Source organism: Neopelma chrysocephalum, unplaced genomic scaffold (genome assembly GCF_003984885.1).
Source record: "Neopelma chrysocephalum unplaced genomic scaffold, ASM398488v2 Primary Assembly neopelma1_60, whole genome shotgun sequence".
Lineage (NCBI taxonomy): Eukaryota > Metazoa > Chordata > Aves > Passeriformes > Pipridae > Neopelma > Neopelma chrysocephalum.
The window spans coordinates 15,657,634-15,676,642 of NW_020897715.1; the positions used below are offsets into that span (position 1 = coordinate 15,657,634).

Here is a 19,009-nt window from a genome sequence, read left to right on the forward strand (position 1 = left end):
GCTGTGCTTGTTGAACATAAATTATGAAAGCAAAAGTGTATTACAGTGAACTTTGTACTGTCTCTGATTTAAAAAAAAACCAAACAAAAAATCATCCTCATAGCAAAACAAAGCCTCAAACTGGGAATTAAAACTGACTTCAGTTTCCGGCTTTGTCATCGACTGTCAGGAATTTCCAAGTTTTAAGTAGGAAACCTTCAAGTGGAATAGCCTTAACGTGATGCTTTGGTTCCTCAGAAAAAAACATGTAAGATTAACATTAAAGTATAACCTATTATTATTCTTTTATTTAAAGATATTTTCCTGTTTAAAAAGCCAAATACAAATCAAATTTACTCATTGCATATTGTTTAAAAATTTCCTTTAAATGTGCTAGCATCCCCTTTAACTCTTGAATATCTGAGAAGACCTACAACTGGATTTAATTTCAGTCCTACTTCCTGCCCTCAACTAGCCTGTCATTTGAGGTCAGCTAAGGTTTATATACAAAAGCACATAAAAGTTGGGTGGTTTTCCTAAAAAATACATGAGACCATCAAGCCACCCATGCTTGCCACTTTTGGAAGTTATTCGCCTTCTTCTGCCCCCATCCACAGTCACAGAAAAGAAGCTGATATGAACAAAACCAGAACAGAGATAAAAATATTAATTTTAATTCAGAGAATTTAGTGTATTTACAATAAAAAGTTTCTCTCTGGTCAAGGGATGAGAGACTAAAAAAAATTTGTGTTACAAATGTGTGGACAACCTGCACCTGATGCAGGCTGATTGATTTTGCTACTTTTGGTTCACCCAGGGTAATAGCAGTGACAAAATGATGGTGAGAGCCTGGACATGGTACCAAATGGCTCTCGCACCCAAGTAGCAATCACAGAATGCAGTCCAGGAAGTAGTGTGAAGTTATTCAACAGTTGCTAAAATACATATACAGACACATATACAATCCCATTTGCAGTTAGATTAGATTCATTGAATCATTCAGATAGATAAGCAGGTAGACACGAGCCTACCAACCTGTGTGGTAGTGCAGATTTGCAGAGGTGCTCATGCTACCAGATGCATAGGTACTATCTCACCCAGACAGATGCATGCATTCCTTCCCACTCTGCGCTTGGACAAACACACAGGCAGGTGTTTTGTTAATGTTAACTTACATGGTTTCTAGGTATAGAAAAAAACTCAGCAAAAAAAGCACCAACTCTCTCATCTGACTCACTGGCTCAGAATGCTTACTCCTCCGGAGCCTGAGGGAAATGGTGTGTAAAGGATACCATTCTCCCGTTTCTCACAGAGAGCCACCACTTCTGAATCTCAATGAGTCTTTTGCCACAGCGATAATTACTAGTTGATACCGAGAGGGGGCAATCCTCTCCTGCTTCCAGAAATAGGCACATCCCCCCCACCACTTCCCGAGTAAGATTGAGCAATCAAAAGGCTGCAATGTGAGCCACTTCAACTGGTTGATCTCGCAGAAAAATAGACCTGCAAGAAGTGAGTAAGTGCTTTAGCATCTGAACGGGTAACCTAACCAAATCACCCTACAAGTTTACCCACCACATGGTGTGTGGAGCACCTGCTTCAGCAACAACTTGTCCATAGAGCAGCTGATCAATCAAGTCACTTGGAGCTCCTGTTTTCACCTTGGTCAGAGTCCACACACCTCTTCCTTTATGAGGTGCTTTCCCTCCTTGGAAAAGGGGTTGTTGCACGGGTCTGCCGTGGCTTAAAGTTGTTGACTGGTTGAGAAGAAAACCTCAGCCTTCCTCCAGCATAATCTGCTGCTGTCTCCAACAAACCCAGATGACAAGTGTTAGGAAGATGGGAAGATATGCAGAAAGTAAGAGAGTTATGATCCTCTCTTAACAGTCATAGCAAAGGCAACTAAAGCAGAAATAGATTAAAGATGGTTGTGGAGGCTGCAAGGTTGAGGAGAGTTCTGGTTTAGCAAAGCCTCTTGAATAGCATCACTGCAGCCACTGAGCTCCATCTGGTTGAGAACAGAGCTGATGTGCTCCACAGTTGCAGCACGGCCCATCTGGAGTTTCCACAGTCTAAGCATTTCATACTGAGCATCTCGTAAACGCCGATGGTCCAGCTCAATTCGCTCTAGATCACAGTCACTCAGACCCAGACGCCGCACAAACTCTTTCCACCGAGATGGCGGTACATGATCCACCACACTGTAGAGAATAGCAGGGTCTGTGAGAAGAGAAGGAAAACTGTGAGAAACAAGATTACGCAGCCTCAAGGAGAATGCAACTAATCCAGGGCTGGATGGTGCCTTGAGATCTTGCATTGCCCCCTCCTGTTCAGGTCTTCTCCAGAGTAATCACGCAGACTCGTGTGATGTCCAGACTTGCTCTTATCCCTCAAAATGTAATGAGAATGCTTCCTATGCTCTTGTGTAAGGTTATGAGCAGAGGTAAGCACACAGGCTTAGGGCCTTGCTGCCATACATTGCTGAAAAAAAAATTGTTCTGGGTCACTACCTCAGAGGTATTATGTCAACACAATCCATTTTGCTGGTAGGGAAAAGGGACAACAGAAACGCCTTGCATAGATATTTAGCATCTACACATTCACAGGCTCTGGGCATGCTTCTGCCTTTGTACTGTGCCATGCATGAAGTATACACACAGGTCATGTACACTGGGTAAGATCTGTCCAACACACTCCTAGCTGCATCTGCATAATCAGGTTCTTGTTTGCCTGGGGAAGGAGGGAAGGATGGGGGAGTTCCACTTACTGTCTGGAAGCTGTGTCTTCCTCGCAGGTCTGACGCAGTCTGGTAACTCATGTGAACTTTGCAGCAGAGGTGCAGATGGTGTTGCATTCACTGGCAATTCTATTTCCTTCTGGGACTCATTAAGAAGGATGGAAGTTTCATTTCTTTTTACCTCAACCTGAAAGATACATTGCTTAGTTCAGAATCACCCACAGCAGCACAATACACCTGTCTCTTGCAAGTTTTTTTTATGTATATTAAAAAATTTTAGTTCTTCCTATATGCTGCGTTTGAGCCGAAAACACCAAACATTTCTTTCCAGCAGAACCCTAAGAGTGTAACTCTTTTGGCACCAAAAAACAGTAGTCTGGAAAAAAAAATTTCTTTACAAAATCAAGTAAGGCTGAGACTCAAAATCACCACCATTCTAAAACTCCACATTTTACCTTTCCTATCAGCCTTCTCTGTAAGGCTGTGGAAACCCCCATCTCAACTACTGCTTGGACTCTCTTATTTACAGAGCTACACTGGACCTGAGAGAATGCTGTGAAGCAGCACTGAAGGCTAGTGGAGTCAAGATCTGAAGTTAAATTAGTTAAATCCTTCAAGCTTGGGGTACACAAAGAGAAAAGGGGATTAAGGGCCAGCTATCTGAACAAAATGCATGCAGAAAGAAAAAAGCAAAAACCAGGAATTTGAGAAGCACCCTCTAGAAGAAGGGAAGTAAAATGTTATTGGCTCCATCTTCTACAGAAAACGACTTCTGAATTAAACAGCTTTATTACTCAGCTCATTTGAAAATACAAGGCCTGAAAACAGCCCATGGGGAAAAATATTACTCTTGATCCCAGGCTAACACAGTCAAAAGCAGAAGGTAAGCTCTTATACCCGTCATCTTGCTCACCTCTGATACTGGCTCCTTGGTTGTCTGTGGCAAAGAAACTTCAAAGGAAAGAAAAAGAAGGCAGAAATTACTTTCACTTCCTCTCGTCCCAGAGAAAACAGGAAAGCAGCTATCACGGTCCTGCTCTCGAAAAGGGCTTATAGCAAAATGCACATATCCCAGCAATGAGCTCACATGCACTTCCACTCACAGCTGTGGGCATGGATGAAGAGTTGCAAGAACCTTAACAATAGCCTTAGCTATTGAGTTCTCTGGCCTTGCAGAAAAGCAGAGTAAAGGGATCCCACTTGTCCCCTCATATGTGCGCATATAGAGAAACACACGGAAAATGATGCCTATCCCAATCAATATCACCGCATATGCTGCTGTACTCACCACAAGAGTAGAAAGGTGACATTATCCTATTTTCCCGGACCAGCTTCCCTACTTTATTTACAATGTAGAGGATAGAGATAACTCCAAATATTGTAACAAGGATGCCAAGGACAAGGGTCCCACCTGGACAATAGGAAGAGAGCAAATGCGTGACTGACTAAGAAAGGAGGAGGTAAGTGCTAGAGGAAGAACAGCAAGAGAAGATATATGTAATAATATATAATGGTTTGAGAGAGTGGAAAAAACATTTTTCAAAAGGTATTAACAGAGCAACAGCCCACACTGAAAAGATTCCACTGCCCCTCAGTTCCCTGACACTCACTCAGCCCAGATGAAGTTGGTGGGGTAGTCACTGGGCTATGACACTGCAAGCATTCTTCTCCAGCGCAGCTGAAAGAGAAAACCAGAGATGTGAGTGTGCATGAAATGATACACTAGCCATTTGCAATCATCCTAATTAACTGTTAAGTCAAGATGAGCCTGCAAAGCAGAGCAATGCAGTGTGGCAAGTGACTTTGGCTTTTTAGTGGGCTGTTGCCTACACAGAGGAGACTGAGGGTGGCAGAGGGGAAGACCTAATTGCCCCAGAAAGGCAGAATGCTGTAAAGTTATGTCTAGATGGAAAGAGCCTTGAGAAAAATTTCCTCCCTCTTTGGAGCTCATGACTGCTGTCTCTCCTACTCAGTGGTGGGACATCCAGAATAGAAAAGCTCACCTGTTGCAAGGCTTGCAAATGTTACTATGTGACAGGAAGAACTGAGGCTTACACCTGCAAATTGTGTTCCTGTCCTTTGAACCTGTAGAGAAAAGAAGAAACTGTTGCCATAGAAGAAGAAAACAAAAGGAGAAAAATCCACTCCAAGATGGGTGAGAGATTATCCCTTGTTAAGCCTGGAAAACTGCTACTGAAGAAGAGAAAAAGGATTCAGTCTACATGCGAGAGGATTGGAGGAGGATAAAGGTAAATAAAAGGTAAGAGCACCACTGTCCTTGTAGGTGGGTCACCTCTGTAGAGGCTTGGAAAGGGACTAAAACTACAATGCAGCTGAAATTGGTCTAATGTGCAAAAGCAAGAAAAGTTACTCAAGTTCAAGCATGACAGGAAGGGGAAACCACATTAGTCAGGCAAAGATGAGGGAGAAGTGGTCCCTGAGCAGCTGGGACTGGTAAGGAAGTCAGTTCAGGGCAGGGAGAAATCACTTCAAGCCATGAGACACATATCCACTCTTGTGATCTGATATTCTGTGAGTGGAAGGAGTAAGAAACGCAAGAGCTATCGCTTCTAAGCAAGTCACAGGATGGACACTGAGTAAAACAGGTGTGAGGAGGAGCAGACAAGAATAGTAATGGAAGGACTTCAAGCTACATGAGAGGAGGGAAAAAGGTATTAGAACAAGCAGCACTCTGTGGCAAGTGAGGGACAGGACTAAAACAGTTCTACATCAGCTAAGAGGGAAGGAAACTGCTTAAGGGTAGCTGTACACAATGATGACTATTGTGGATAAGCACAAGTGTGGAAACTGTGACAAGATTACCAAGCACCAGAGGGAACACAGTCACCAGTGAAACAGCAAACCTCATGCTAGACAGGGTAAGAGATGGGAAAGGGATTGGGAGCAGCAGAATTTGCAAAGGAGAGGGGATAGCTTTAGGACAACAAGGTAAGAGGCACTTAAGGGACATTAGACTACAGCACAAAGTGGAGGGCAGCAAACAGTATTTGTTTAAGATCTCTGATTCCTGACTGGAGATGAGGCACCTTAGGACAGCTAACACAGGTACTTCTCCCAGACACCTGCCTCATCTCAAGGTAATGCCCAATTCCACTGGGTATAGTTCAGCATTACCTAAACAGCTCTTTACTTTAAAACACTGCACGGAACACTGTGGTGGTTCAGCAACCAACTGACAAGGAATTCAGCTGAGCACTGGGACCAGCAGTATTTTCATCCATTGTACTCAAAGTCCTTCCAGCAGCTGGTAAGGGAAATGCGATGAGCATGAGGAGAAAGACAAAAAAGGAAGGCAAGAGGGAAACCTGCTCTAGGGCATAAAGACCTTACTTCAGGACAGGCAAGGCAGAGGCACCAAAATTAAGTAGAAAATATCACCTTACAACAGCCAAAAACTAGGAAAACGTTCAAGGACAAAAGGAAGAAAATGCGATAGAAAGCAGGGATTGATGGCAAGGCAGGAAAAAAATGGCAGTCTTTCTGGGGAAAGGGAGCAGACAAACCCGAGAGTTGTTCTGAAACTACAATAATTTCAGGGCAATGCACTGCAGCATGTCAGAAATGAGCAAAGGGTTGTTAATGTCTACCCTAGTACAGTATGTCCATACTGGAGCCATATCCTTGCCATACTCACAGCTGGCAATAATCCCATTGTCACATGAGCTGCAGTTCCTACACTGGAAGAGATCAGATTCAGAACCAAACTGATATTGATTCTTCTGACAGCCACATACAGTATCTTGCTTTGGGGTGCAGGGGGCCTCTACTATCTGCTGGAGTTCTGAGGAAAGAAAGGAGAAATGATTGTTCCAATCTCTTCCCTCACCTTCAGCTGAGAGCACTGTTACAATGATAGGTATTGTTATCCCCTCATTTTCACAGAAAAAGGCCAAAAAGGCCTGCAAATTGTGTCTCAGACTGTAATAATTTGGTAACCCTTATTCCTGCTGTCCCCAATCCCTTCCCATACACTATCTTACCCATTCAACTGCTTACTTTTTCAAGCTTCCTCACTCACCTTGCCATCCCCTCCAGCCCCCACCCGCCATCATTTTCCTCAGATCCTACAGATTTGATAATAACTCACCTGTACGGCAACGTGTACACTGGAAGCATTTAGACATGATGTTATCAACTGCTGTGAATGTGCCATTAGCACACGGAAGACAGACAGGTGCCTGGTCAGGCCGATCACAGTCTCTTGCTTTGTAGGTACCTGCAAGAAAATCACTTAATAGAGCTCTGACAGGAAGGCAAATGCATTGTCTTAGAGAGGACTGGAGTCACTGGTTCCTCAAAGAAACCCTGGAGTTTATGGTGTAAGGACCAAGTATGCTTCCTCTCACCAGTGTGAATGACGCTGACAGCCCAAAAGAAGAGATAAGGAATAACAAGGGATAGGTACTAAGGAAGGGAGCACTGATGTAGCTGTAGGAAAGAGAAAGTTTGAGAGTGCAGGACAGGGAAATGCCTCTAAGGTGAAAGTTGCTACTACTGTATTTATTTTACATACCTGCATGACACCTCATGCAGCAGTGGGTCTTTCTAGGATGTAGGTATTGGTCCAGTTGACAATGCACCTGCTTCTTTTCTTTCCTCAAGGGGTTAGAGGGGTCTCTTCCATCCAGAGCTACACGATGGACTTGCAGTGTATATGGCACCGGAGCAATTTCTACAGATTCCTTTGTCAACACGCAGAGAAATGTTAGGATAACCTGTAAATGCAGATGGAGGGAGAGGGAGAGAAACAAGATGAGAAAACATCATACCCCTTGCAGACTGCACCCCTGACTTCAGCACTTAGAATTAAATTTTACTATAACAGTGAGTTCAATTTACTTGACAATTCTGATATTAGCACCCTCCACTGACAAATGTATGGGGGGAGATGATTTACAAAAAAAAAAAGAAAAAAACCCACAAAACCAACAAATGGATGCCTGTCATCTCTGTTACTAATATGCCATATAATGGTTTCTATGACAAAACTGGTTGTATATAAAACAAATACTTTTCATGATGTGCAATTTACAGATAGAATGCTTTGAAAATGCTGCAGCTTGCAAGAAAGTTACACAAGAGCAAAAGAATGTTTTTATTAAGGAAGGCAGTAACGCGGTCCGTGTAGAAACAGTTCCACGGAGAAGAATGCATCCAGTACTTGCAGTTCTACTGAGTAAATCCACATGATGGCAAGTCTGGAATAAGAAGGCAGAGGAGGATTTCACTGCCTGAAAAGTACAGGAAAGCTTCCAAAACTACTCCTGAGCAAGTCAGCCCTAGAAATGTGGGAAATTCAGGTTTTCAACTTTTCCCCACATCAAACATACCTTTTAAACTGCAGCTGATAACAATCAGCCTGTACAGTCTGACACAAAAATGTGTACTTTCTTTTTTTTCCCTTTAAGGTTTTATTTCTATCTTTCCACTTGAAAATTACTGTTGTCATACCATTCTTAACAGAAATATTAAGACTGGCACGGCTGCCATATGACTGTAAGAGAGCATGAATGTGTACACACACACACTAACAAAGGGTTAGAAGAACAGCCTGTATCAATAATGAAGGACGCCATTCCCTGGACACTTTTTTTTTTTCAAGACACTATTCCCAGCAGTGAAATTGAGAAATATGTTTATGTCATGGCCAAAGGTCTACACTCTGGTAAGACCACAGCATAGATGACTCATCAGCAAAAGATCCTGCACCAGGAGGATGGTAACAAGAGTGCAGCATATCACAAACCCTATTCCTTTGCCTGTTGGCCCAAAAGAAAAACAGACCCTAGGCATGTATTTCAAACATGCATTCAGACAAGGAAGAAACATACAACAACAAAAAGATTTTAAAAAAACCCAACAAACTAAACAAACCCAGGTAACAAGTTGACCCAAGATCTGTGAAACCTGGATTCAGCAAGTTTCTACAGCAAAGACCCATCCCATCCCAGCTGATAACTCCTGAAGGATATGATAGATTTGCCCAAAACCTAGTTTGTAGTACCATAGAAAAAATCCAGCAGCACAATGAAGACTTGACAACCAGCATCCCTTGCCATCCACGTTGCACACAAGTGACCCTGGCCACACCATCTGACCATACATATGTTGGTGCTTCTGAGTGCATTGCAGAGAGCTTGTGCCAATGCATCAGACCGTATGAATTGATGAAAATCAACTAGTTTTTTTGCAAAAAACACCACCCCACTCAAATAATCTCACACAGAGTTTTACCTTGCTATCTTCCCTTTAATTGTAATGTTTGCCCAGCTTCCTTTTTTGAAAGTGGCAAGATGCCCAGCAGTACAGGCACAGCTTCAGAGTTCTGTTTCTTTTTTGCTTTTTCAGCTAGGAGAGTTATAGCAAAAGCAAAGTAAACCAATAAGGGTAAACCACAATGCTGATACCAATTTTGTGGTTGCAAGCTTAAGAAAAGATACACAAAATGAGATGGCTATGACAGCCCCACGCTGTCCTGTTTCTCTCTCAGAATTAAAGCTTTGGGGGAGAAAGGTACATACATAAACGCAACTTAAAACCTCAAGAAAGATGGGGCTTTGCAACTCTGACAAAGCTAAAACACCATTTTTCAGAGAGCTCTGTCATACAAGGACATATTCAATAGAAGAGATGTTAAAATGGCAAACAGGAAAAGAGAACCACATATTTAAATAGCTGTAATTTCAGACTTAATTATATGACCATAGGATAATTGTAAGCACTTCAACAACTCCTCTGTAAGAAACAAAAATTGTTTCAGCAGCTGACAGTCTTACAAGATTGCTTGCTTGCAGAAAAATGGGTAAAAGGTCATTCACACAGATGGTCTGGTCTGACACACAGCAATAATAAAAAAATCTGATTCTCTGGCCAATGATCAATTCCCTCACAGGAGAATATATACAGTCAGCCCATAAGTCACACAAGTCAGCAATAGAAACAAGATGAAAGTGTCAAAGATTAAGCTAAAAACACAGAGAAAATTGGTCAAGTACACCTTCAAAATCAAAAGAAAACAGAAGTATTTTTAGTTTTTCAGATTAAGTGAAAGCATGTCTATACGTGTAATAAAACCAGAGTTAACACATAATTACTGATCATAATCTGAGGAACAGAGAGTCATAGACCACAAGTGACTCACAAACCAATGACTCGGCCATCCAGAAAAATCATTCACATGGTAAGAAAAACCACCAACATTTTAAGCAACTCCCCAAGCCATTCAGCAGTACACTGATTTATATACCAGCGACAAACTGCATAAAATTCAGGCCATACATGAAAGTAAAATAGTCTGTTCTATTTCAGTTGGAAAAGATCTACAACAATCATCTGGTCCAACTGCCTGATCCCTTCATGGCTGACCAAAAGTCAAAGCATGTTGTTAAGGGCATTGTCCAATTGTCTCTTAAACACTGACAGATTTGGGGCATCAACCACCTCTCTAGGAAGCCAGTTCCAGTGTTTGACCACGCTCTCAGTAAAGAAATGCTTCCTAGTGTCCAGTCTGAACCTCTCCTGGCTCAGCTTTGAACTATTTCCAGGTGTGCTATCACTGGATCCCAGGTAGAAGGGATCAGCACATCACTCTCCCCTTCCCCTTCTCATGGAGCTGTAGGGAATGATGAGACCACCCGTCAGCCTCCATCTTTGCAAACTAGACAAGCCCAGAGACCTCAGTAGCTGCTCACAGGACATGCCCTTCCACCAGCTTTGTTGCTGTTGAAAATTATATATTACTTGAAAGTAGCTAAGTGCTTGTTTAACATAAGTTAGAATTATTAGGCTGCAAGTTGAACTTGGAGGCTGCAATCTGAACCACATGGCTGTGTTGTGTAAGTCAAAGATGGATCATAGTGAAACATGGAGATAAAAACATAAATGTTAATAATAAAAACCATGAACGTTAATAATAGTTAAAATAGACAAAACTGTAGCTTAAACATTACTTAAAAATTAACAGCTAGAGTGGTAAAAAAAAATTAATAGCCCATAGATTGTGGTATATGAACTGTAACAACCATATTATAACATGGATTACAAAACTGTCCAAAACCCCCACCGAAACCAACCTAAGAGGACGTGACGGTGACCATATGGCAACCTCTTGGTAGTGAAACAATGAAGACAGAGAAGACTCCAAACCCTAATAATGTTTTGGTCCAGGCTGTCATGTGAGGAATGCGGAGGTTAGATCATAAGAGTGTAATGGCCCAGAGATTTCTCTGTTCAGGGTCCCTCTTTTGAGGCACCTAGCTCCAGCTACCAGATATCATAATTGACTTGTGCCAATAAATCTACCTGATGGAGATGAGAACGTAGTGTCAAGAATTTCTTTAACAGTTGCCATCCTCTGGGCACATTCCAGGACCTTCACACCACCCTGATATGGTGGGGCTCAGAACTGCATCCAGCAGTCTGTATGAGGCCACACCTACACTGAGCACAGTGGGATGTTCCCTTCCCTCTGACTGGCTGGTGATGCCATGTTTGATGCTCCTCAAGACGTAGCTTGCCCTCTGGGTTGCCCATACACACACTGCCGACTCACACTGAGCTGCTGCCCACCAGCACCCCCAGGGCCCGCTCTGAAGGGTACTCTTCAGCCACTCCTCTCCAAGTTAATACTTGTGCCTGGCAGTACTGCATCCCCAGGTGCAGGATCCAGCACTTGGACTTGTTAGAGTTCATTCCATTAATCATTGCCCAGTGCTCCAATTTATCTAGAATAAATACATTGAACAGAACTGGCCCTAGAATTGAGCCCTGAGGAACACTGCTGGTGACCAGCTGCCAGCCAGATGTAGCTCCATTTACCAGGCACTGAAGCCTCAAACCATTGATAAAAGTTTGTCAAGGCAAAGTTTAGAGGTCTTCTGCAAGTGAAATAAGGTGATTTTCCACTGTTAGATATACAAGATACTCCACTTCCCAGGAGAGAAAACAAGTACCCACTAACCAATGCTGCATAGAAAAGCAGACAACCTGTATTAACTAAGCTGAATGATAATTCAAACCACATCATGCACACTACTGATTCATATTCTCAGTGAGCAGGGACTGCCCAGGGAAAACAGAGTCAGCAGAAACTCTAGGTTTTATTTCTGAAACTGATGCAGGAATAAACAAAACATGTCAGATGAAAACCAGAATGCTGCTTCCTTAAAACATTCCACCTCTCTGGGTGACAGCTACTTTCCCCTCACATTCTCTTCACATGTGAGGCAACCTTAGTTCCCTCTCATGTCTCATGCCAGCACTTACTCAACAGCTACAGTGAAAAAAACCAAGGCACAAGCCCAAAAGCTCTTCTATGCAAAGTTTTGACAGCTAAGACAGGAGTTAGGAGCCCCTTCACCATCTCCAAACTCAAATTTTCTTGAATTACTGCCACCACTACAACTCTCACTCTTGCTGCTCCTTCTGGCTCACCAGGCCATGCTCAGAGACCTGCAAGTAAGGTGACATCTCCATAGAGAAAAGTAAAGAAAGAAAGGAATAGCAAAGATAAAAGTGAAGAACACAGCAAGATGCCAGAAAGATAGGTGGGAGGGTGTAAATAATAAAGGACATTTGAGGGCAGTTTTCTCAGGCCAAGGACAAATAAGGCACAGTGTCTGAAACAGAGGGACAGCACAGGAAAGTGCAGCATATCAGGGCTACCATATTATCACCTCACAAGGCTAGGAGTACCAAATTACTCAGCATGGATGCTGTGACTCTCCATCACATGCTCTGCCCTGCCTATGCAGGTCTGTAGCCCTGCTGCTACCTGCAAGGCTCCATGCCCTCAGGGAGAAGGGTGGAGAAAGCAGGTAGAGTGATACACATATGTGACAGTGTGACTGATGAGAAAAAGAGGATGGAGAGGGTTGTGTTGGGAGCGAGACTCCCTCTCCTAGAAACTCAGTGGATGCCAAGAGGTGGGCCAGGGCTGGTCACAGAAGGGAAAAACTGAGTGAGAAGGATGGGGATTAGACAGGTGAGAAACAACTCCTAACCCACACACAGCATGTTATGACCCCATGCCTGTTCACACGAACTAATAGGTGTAGCAGGATGCTCTGCCTAAGTGGGAGTAAAACAGCTCAAGCTTTACCCTATTTGCTAAAGTTAACAGTGGTGGATGGAGAAGGGGGTGTCATGCCGCTTTTGGTGTTGAGAATGCTGAGACCAGCCCGACTCATCAATCTCAAAGTTAAACATTCTGGGAATGTCAAGAACAGTGTTTCCTGACAGAAACTGGCACCAGTGAGGATGTGGTGAAGTTCCTGATAATGGAACTGATAGTACTGATAACTTATCTAAAGCTGCTGAGCTGACATGGCTAGCCTAGAAACATAGGACTGACAGTCAATCACTTTATAGTGTAAAAGCCTAGTTCCACATTTTAACAGCGGGCACTCCTAAGATACCCCTTCTAGGAGTGTCTGTGGAAACTCCTCCCTTGAGTGGCGATGCCCCTCCAGGTTACTCCTCAACACTGAGCAAAAGAGATCTGCTAACGATTGTTGGTATGGATGAGCAGCATCAGTCCATACTTAATAATTATTTTGCTAGCTTTAACACTGTTCCTTCAATATTGCTTTAAAAAAAAAACTATACTAATAGTTGTAACTATCTATATTGTGTGGTAAATAATTTTGAATGAAGTCTTTTAGTCTAAACATTATCATCATCAATAAAATAAATATTTTATACATGTAAATATATTTAGTTTGTCATTCTTAATCCTGCAGGACAAAGTTGCACAAAGGTTCAATTGCAATAACTTACTCAACCACTTCTCTCAAAAGAGACGTCCATTTTGCAAATTCCATTTTTAAACTAATGAACTACCTGCAAATAAAAGGCATTATAAGTCATTAAAATGTCTCAAATATTTCTTAACAGAAAGTTCCCTTGGCTTAGGAACCCAGCATGATATACACTCAATGCACAAGTATTCTACATATTAGTCATCTGTTAGCCTTTTTGATGAGTCATACAAAATTAATCAACTTGGATGTTCAGAGGAAAACAGAGATTCTGCTCAGATCAATGAGTTATGAAAGAAATCAGGGTCCAGAATTACCCTTATGTTCTTTGACTGCTTCAGCCATTTCCAAAAGCTCTTTGTGGTTTGCCTTTGTTTTAGTTTGCTATACAAAGATGCACAGGAAACCAGCACTTCTGCTTTATACATTGAGAAATGTGCATTAAAGCAACATTTACAGGAAGCTTTTTTCATTGCTCACTAAAACCTGGAAAGGTCAAAGAAGGCTACAAGAACTACCATTATAAATAATCCCTCATTTTATGAAGATCAGATATAGGAATCCTGCATTTTAGGCCTTGTCTAAAATCAAGAGACTGACAATAGCTTTGATACGATGAAGAAAGGCCTTAGAAATCTTAACTTAAAACCCCAGAAAATTGTGATTATCTATAAAGATCATGGGCTTCACATCATAAAATGTCATACATATATATACAGTATATAAAGTTAGAAGTTTTTATTTCATATTAGCAGAGAGAAAGAAAATAAAGGAAAAGTCAATAGGCAGTCACAATCATAAGAAAACTTCTTTTGAAATTGTTCTCAGAGGACACAGTGGTGAACACTGTGGCAGAGTCCTGAGTGCACTGACATGCAACACCCCAGTACTTTGCCTGCCTGGGTTCAGGGCTGAATTCCACTGCTCTGCTGTACAGAGCACTGAAGGAACAAGAACTGTGGGAAAGCTCAACAGGGTCGTCCCCCTTCAATCCCAAAATGATTTTCAGCTGGGCATGAGCCTTTGGCCCCTGCCCACGCTGTGCTGCAGATGTGCTCATGCCCCTTGTCAGTGACTCACCAGGTGAATTTTTAAGTCATGTAATGCTAAAATGCTGAGTTCTATTCATTGGAACAGATAAATTCCTGTTTGTTTTAACAGAGAAATGTAGAGACATTGATTTGAGATGTGCTTTCTACTGTCAGGTTCCCAAGATTGCAAGAGAAAAATCTGTGCTTCCAAAGGAAGCAATCAGTTAACCAGGGATGATGATAAGATTATGCAAGAAACACAAGGCATCTGTCCCAAATACAAACAAAGCCCCTTCGTGATGACTAAAGAAAATGGGTAAAAAAGAGCAAAATTACAACATCGGTTTTACCCCAAATAATACTGTTAATGTAAAAAATTGATTACTTGATAAAAAGTAAGGGGAAAGCATCCAAACTGACAACACTGATTACTTATGAGAACATAAGTTACCACATAATTGAAATTAGCAGAGACTCAAATATGAATGTTTCATTTGGCTAGAAGCAGAGAGTCCTCAAAAACAGAAATTAAAATCACATTAATCAGTATATAAAAAGTTGAATTAATCTGGTTGGAAAAAACAATCAAATTAATCTGGTTGAAAAAAAAAACCCAGATGAAAATCTGGTTGAAATGCAATCAAATGCTATGAATTATTAGGAAAGGATTTGAGAACAAAACTGATAGTGTTCTTATGCCAATATAAATACCCATAAGGATTGAACCTGGAGCGTAGTTCTGGTCCCCAATTTTGAGAATATAAATTAACCCAGACATTATACAGAGAAAGGTAACAATGACAATCAGTGTTACAGACTGGCTGCCATAAAGGGAATGATTAAAAATACTGGCCTATAAAAGACAAAACTGAGTGGAGGATACTGCAGTGGGCGCAAAGTCATGAATGCCATGGAGAAGGTGAAATGGGATGACTGTTCTCTCTCCTCCAATACAAGAACTAGGAGGCATCAGATAAAACAAGCAGGAGATAGGCTCCAAACAAATACAGGGAGGTACTTTTTTAGCCAACATGCAGCTGAGATGTGGGTCTCCCTGACAGAGTGCTGGGGGTGCCAGAAACGTGCCCAGGTTCCAAAAGTGATCATCACACTTATGAGCAGAAGAAAAAAAAACCCCACACTCTGGGGTCCGAAATATGAAGATGCCATTTCAACTCAGAAATTTCTACGGTCACAAATCACTGGAAGTGGAGAGAGTATTTTTATTTTTTATTGCTGTGCACTTGCCCTGCTCCAAAACACTTGGCAGACACCTGCTGTTGGCCACTATTGGAAACAGGAAGGTGGCCCAACAGTTCTTTCTTACAATTCACTTGGTGGCCTGGTTTTCAATTTTTATATAATGTAGCTTCTAACTTCAAAATGGCAATTCCTTTTACTTTCAAAAGGAATCAATGTCAGAAGCACCCTTGTGGCTATTTTGTCTCTTTTTCTTCATAAAACTGAATTTTCTTTAAAAAATGAAACTCCCATCATAATTTTTTTCTTAATGAGACAGAAAACACACTGGCCTCAGCAAAGAGAGATGCCATTTTGTCCACTGTAACAGTTAGAAGTGCATGGGAAAAATGCAGAGCAGCTGAAGTTAGTTTAAGGGCAGGCAAAAAGAGAAAATGCATGGAAACAGGCTACAGGAAATTTTAAAGAGTCACAGGAAACATACAAGAATCAGAAAACTAGAAAGGCGGCATCAAGGGAGTAAGAAACAGCATGGGGGCAAACAAAGGATGATATGCAAAGCAAATGGCAGATGGAAGGGCATGCAACAGAGTAAGAATTGTAACACTGAAAAAAAAATATGATTTTATGGAAAAGATAAACATTATCTGTAGGGAGTACAGTGAGAACTTGAAATAACAAGCAAATAGGAGGGGGGAAATTTCCTCAAAAAGATATCCCACTGAAGGACACTTCCTCCAGCATATTATTTAACTGAAGATAATACAATTAATTTGAGGAATCCAATTTTTTTTTGCATTTTATTGTCAGTGATATGAATAATATCACATATAGTATCTGAGTTACAGTGAAATGTGTCCACCACTATTCATAAACCAGAAACACACTTTTTCAGGTTTGCTAACTTTGAAATCTACCCATATGTCAACAGTTTACGTACCCTACCTAGGTCCCAAGATGGTAAGTGATCCACAGTTAGAGCCAAGGTGTAGAGTGCTCCTACTCCAAAGTTTTAGTTGTGTTGTCCCGCCAGTGCTAGATGTCTTATTACCTGGTTTCCAAACTTTCCAAGTGGAAAAAAACAAAACAAAACAAAACCAAACACACTCTTCTGGAAGAAGGTAACATTGAGTGACATAGTTGCAACTTTCTGACAGCAAATTAACCACTAACCCAGCATTACAAGTCCAGTGCAGCCAAGTGAAAGTGTGTATTACTAGGATGCTCAGGTATTTAGGTATAAACCGTTTGACCTTGTAGCCTCTACAGCAGAATTTATAGCCATGTCATGATGCTGAGCGATATCACCTGTTACAGCTTTATCACACCTCTGCTAATACCGGATGGCCATTCAGGTCTAGCAATCAGGTCATTCATAAAACTCTCGGATTTCTTTTACAACTTTTTCACCCACAAAATTACAACGAGCATCTTAAAAATCTTGCCCTAAGATGCCCAAGAAGGCTAAAGAAGATTTACCGGCAAAGCTGAACTTACTTGTATCCAAATCCCGTGGTTTGGGACATAGCTGCGGACCTCTAATCTTTAAATGCCTGCAAGGCGGGGGCGGTTTGTCTCCGTCTCCCCCACGGCGGCGGCGGGAGCAGAGCGGATGCGATCCCAGCGATCCCAGCCCGGTCGGCTCCGTGCTCCCGGCGAGCCCCGGACCGCCCCGCGCCCCGCGAGTTAACGGCCGCGCCGAGGGCTCCGGGGAATCCGCCGCCTCTCCTGCAAGCCCAGACGCCTTTTCCCTGACTCAGGGATAAATCCCGGAAACGGCGCCGGCGAAGTCTGTGCCCAGCGGAGGGCGGGAGGCAACGAGCCCCGCCGGGCTCGCCGCTGTCCCGCTGCCCGGTGACGCCGCGGGCACCCAGCTGATGGCGCGGCTCGGCTTCCCGACCCGTTACCGTCGCTGCTGCCGCTCCGGCAGCAGCCTCGACCGCCCGCCTCGCCCCGCCGCGGACTCACCGAGCCCCGTCGCCCCGCTCTCCGCCCCGGCGCGGGGCTGCCGGGATGGAAGCCACAGCCCCCCGGAGAGGACGAGCAGAAAGCGGGCTGTCCGGAGAGCGGCAGCGATGCGGAGCCCTACGGCGGCGAGGAGGGTCGAAGGGAGCCCGGGCCCCAAAGCTCGGCGGCGGGCACCGCTTTGCAGACCCGCAGTCGCCCGCAGGTCCGGGGGACCGGAGCAGTTGCCTGGCGAGGCGGTGCCCCGCCGGCGCACGGTCCCGCTCCGCCGGGAGCGGCGAAGTCCCCGCCGTGACTTACCGTCCCCAGCGAGGTGCGGGGCAGCGCCGGGGCGCGCATGGCTCCGCGGCCCGCTACATCCCCATGGCAGGGCCTCCCAACTCCAGAGGAAGCCGTCCCAGCCCTACGCAGCCCCGGTCGGAGCAGCGCGGAGAGTGACTACCCCTTCTCCAACTTCCTGGCAGCGGCAGCAGGAAAGAGAGCGGCGAGCGGGAGGCGGCCCGGAGCGGCGCCGCGCCCCTCCCGCCCTCCGCCGCGCACAGGCTAGTGTCGGCAGTTTTCCGTAAAAACCGAGGTGGATAAGCTGAAGAAAAGCAACAGATGGCTAAAGCTGCTACAAACCACACGGGAAAGGAGTCAGAGGAGGTTCACTGCAATCTTAAAATTCCTTGACATAGGAGTGTTTCATCCTAAATACGTAATTTTCGTGTGAAACTTAACCATGTACTTGTAAGAAAAAGACTTTTTGCATCTTAACTGCCTTAATTTTAAAGAACGGCATTTTTCAGCCATGATCAGCATTTTTAGAGTCTATATGAACATCCTGTAGTTTTTAATTTAAAACACACATTTTCTTGTATGCTCCAATGAACGACCTGTACTGATAGTGCAAATATAAGCAAAACCTACATAACATTCTGCATGAGCTCTGCTTCATTTAATATACGCTCTTAGCATATTTGGAAAACAAAAAATAGTTAGGAGTAAGAGGCTAAATGATAAAGAACTCCCCTTCATTTGTTGCCCATTAAGACCTCCCCTTGTTTTCTCCAAGTGTCTCTCGACTAAGTCAAAGGCATTAAATCAAGGTACAAAGTGTTGTTTTGGAAGAACTTGCCCATTTCATATGTATAAGCCCAAAATGGGTACAAAGCACTCCATGAACTGCCTGAATTCCTGTGGACAAATCCAAACACCTCCAGAGACTGTGCCTACTATGGAGTTGCTTATCTGCCGTGTGGAAGCCAACAACAGCACATGCACAGGACAAAACAAGGAGGGCACTTTTCTGCACTTCAGGCTTGGAACAGCTCTGACTT

At 43.3% G+C, this 19,009-nt stretch overlaps 1 protein-coding gene across 3 annotated transcripts; it reads right to left on the reverse strand.

Moving 5' to 3' along the window:
• Nucleotides 1-633: 633 nt before the first annotated feature.
• TNFRSF1A (TNF receptor superfamily member 1A) lies at nucleotides 634-18,341 on the reverse strand. Of its 3 annotated transcripts, none has more exons than XM_027681273.1 (10): nucleotides 17,991-18,341; nucleotides 7,251-7,452; nucleotides 6,825-6,953; nucleotides 6,372-6,518; nucleotides 4,720-4,801; nucleotides 4,327-4,394; nucleotides 4,005-4,127; nucleotides 3,630-3,667; nucleotides 2,747-2,903; nucleotides 634-2,199 (listed from the first exon to the last, which is right to left on the reverse strand). In XM_027681273.1, exons 1-10 carry the CDS (start codon nucleotides 18,027-18,029, stop codon nucleotides 1,898-1,900), a joined length of 1,287 nt encoding a protein of 428 aa, XP_027537074.1. In that variant the 5' UTR covers nucleotides 18,030-18,341; the 3' UTR covers nucleotides 634-1,897. The 3 variants fall into 3 exon arrangements, with proteins under 3 accessions (XP_027537074.1, XP_027537075.1, XP_027537076.1); XM_027681274.1 differs by lacking the exon at nucleotides 17,991-18,341 and adding an exon at nucleotides 17,205-17,394; XM_027681275.1 differs by lacking the exon at nucleotides 17,991-18,341 and adding an exon at nucleotides 16,671-17,172.
• Nucleotides 18,342-19,009: the final 668 nt, after the last annotated feature.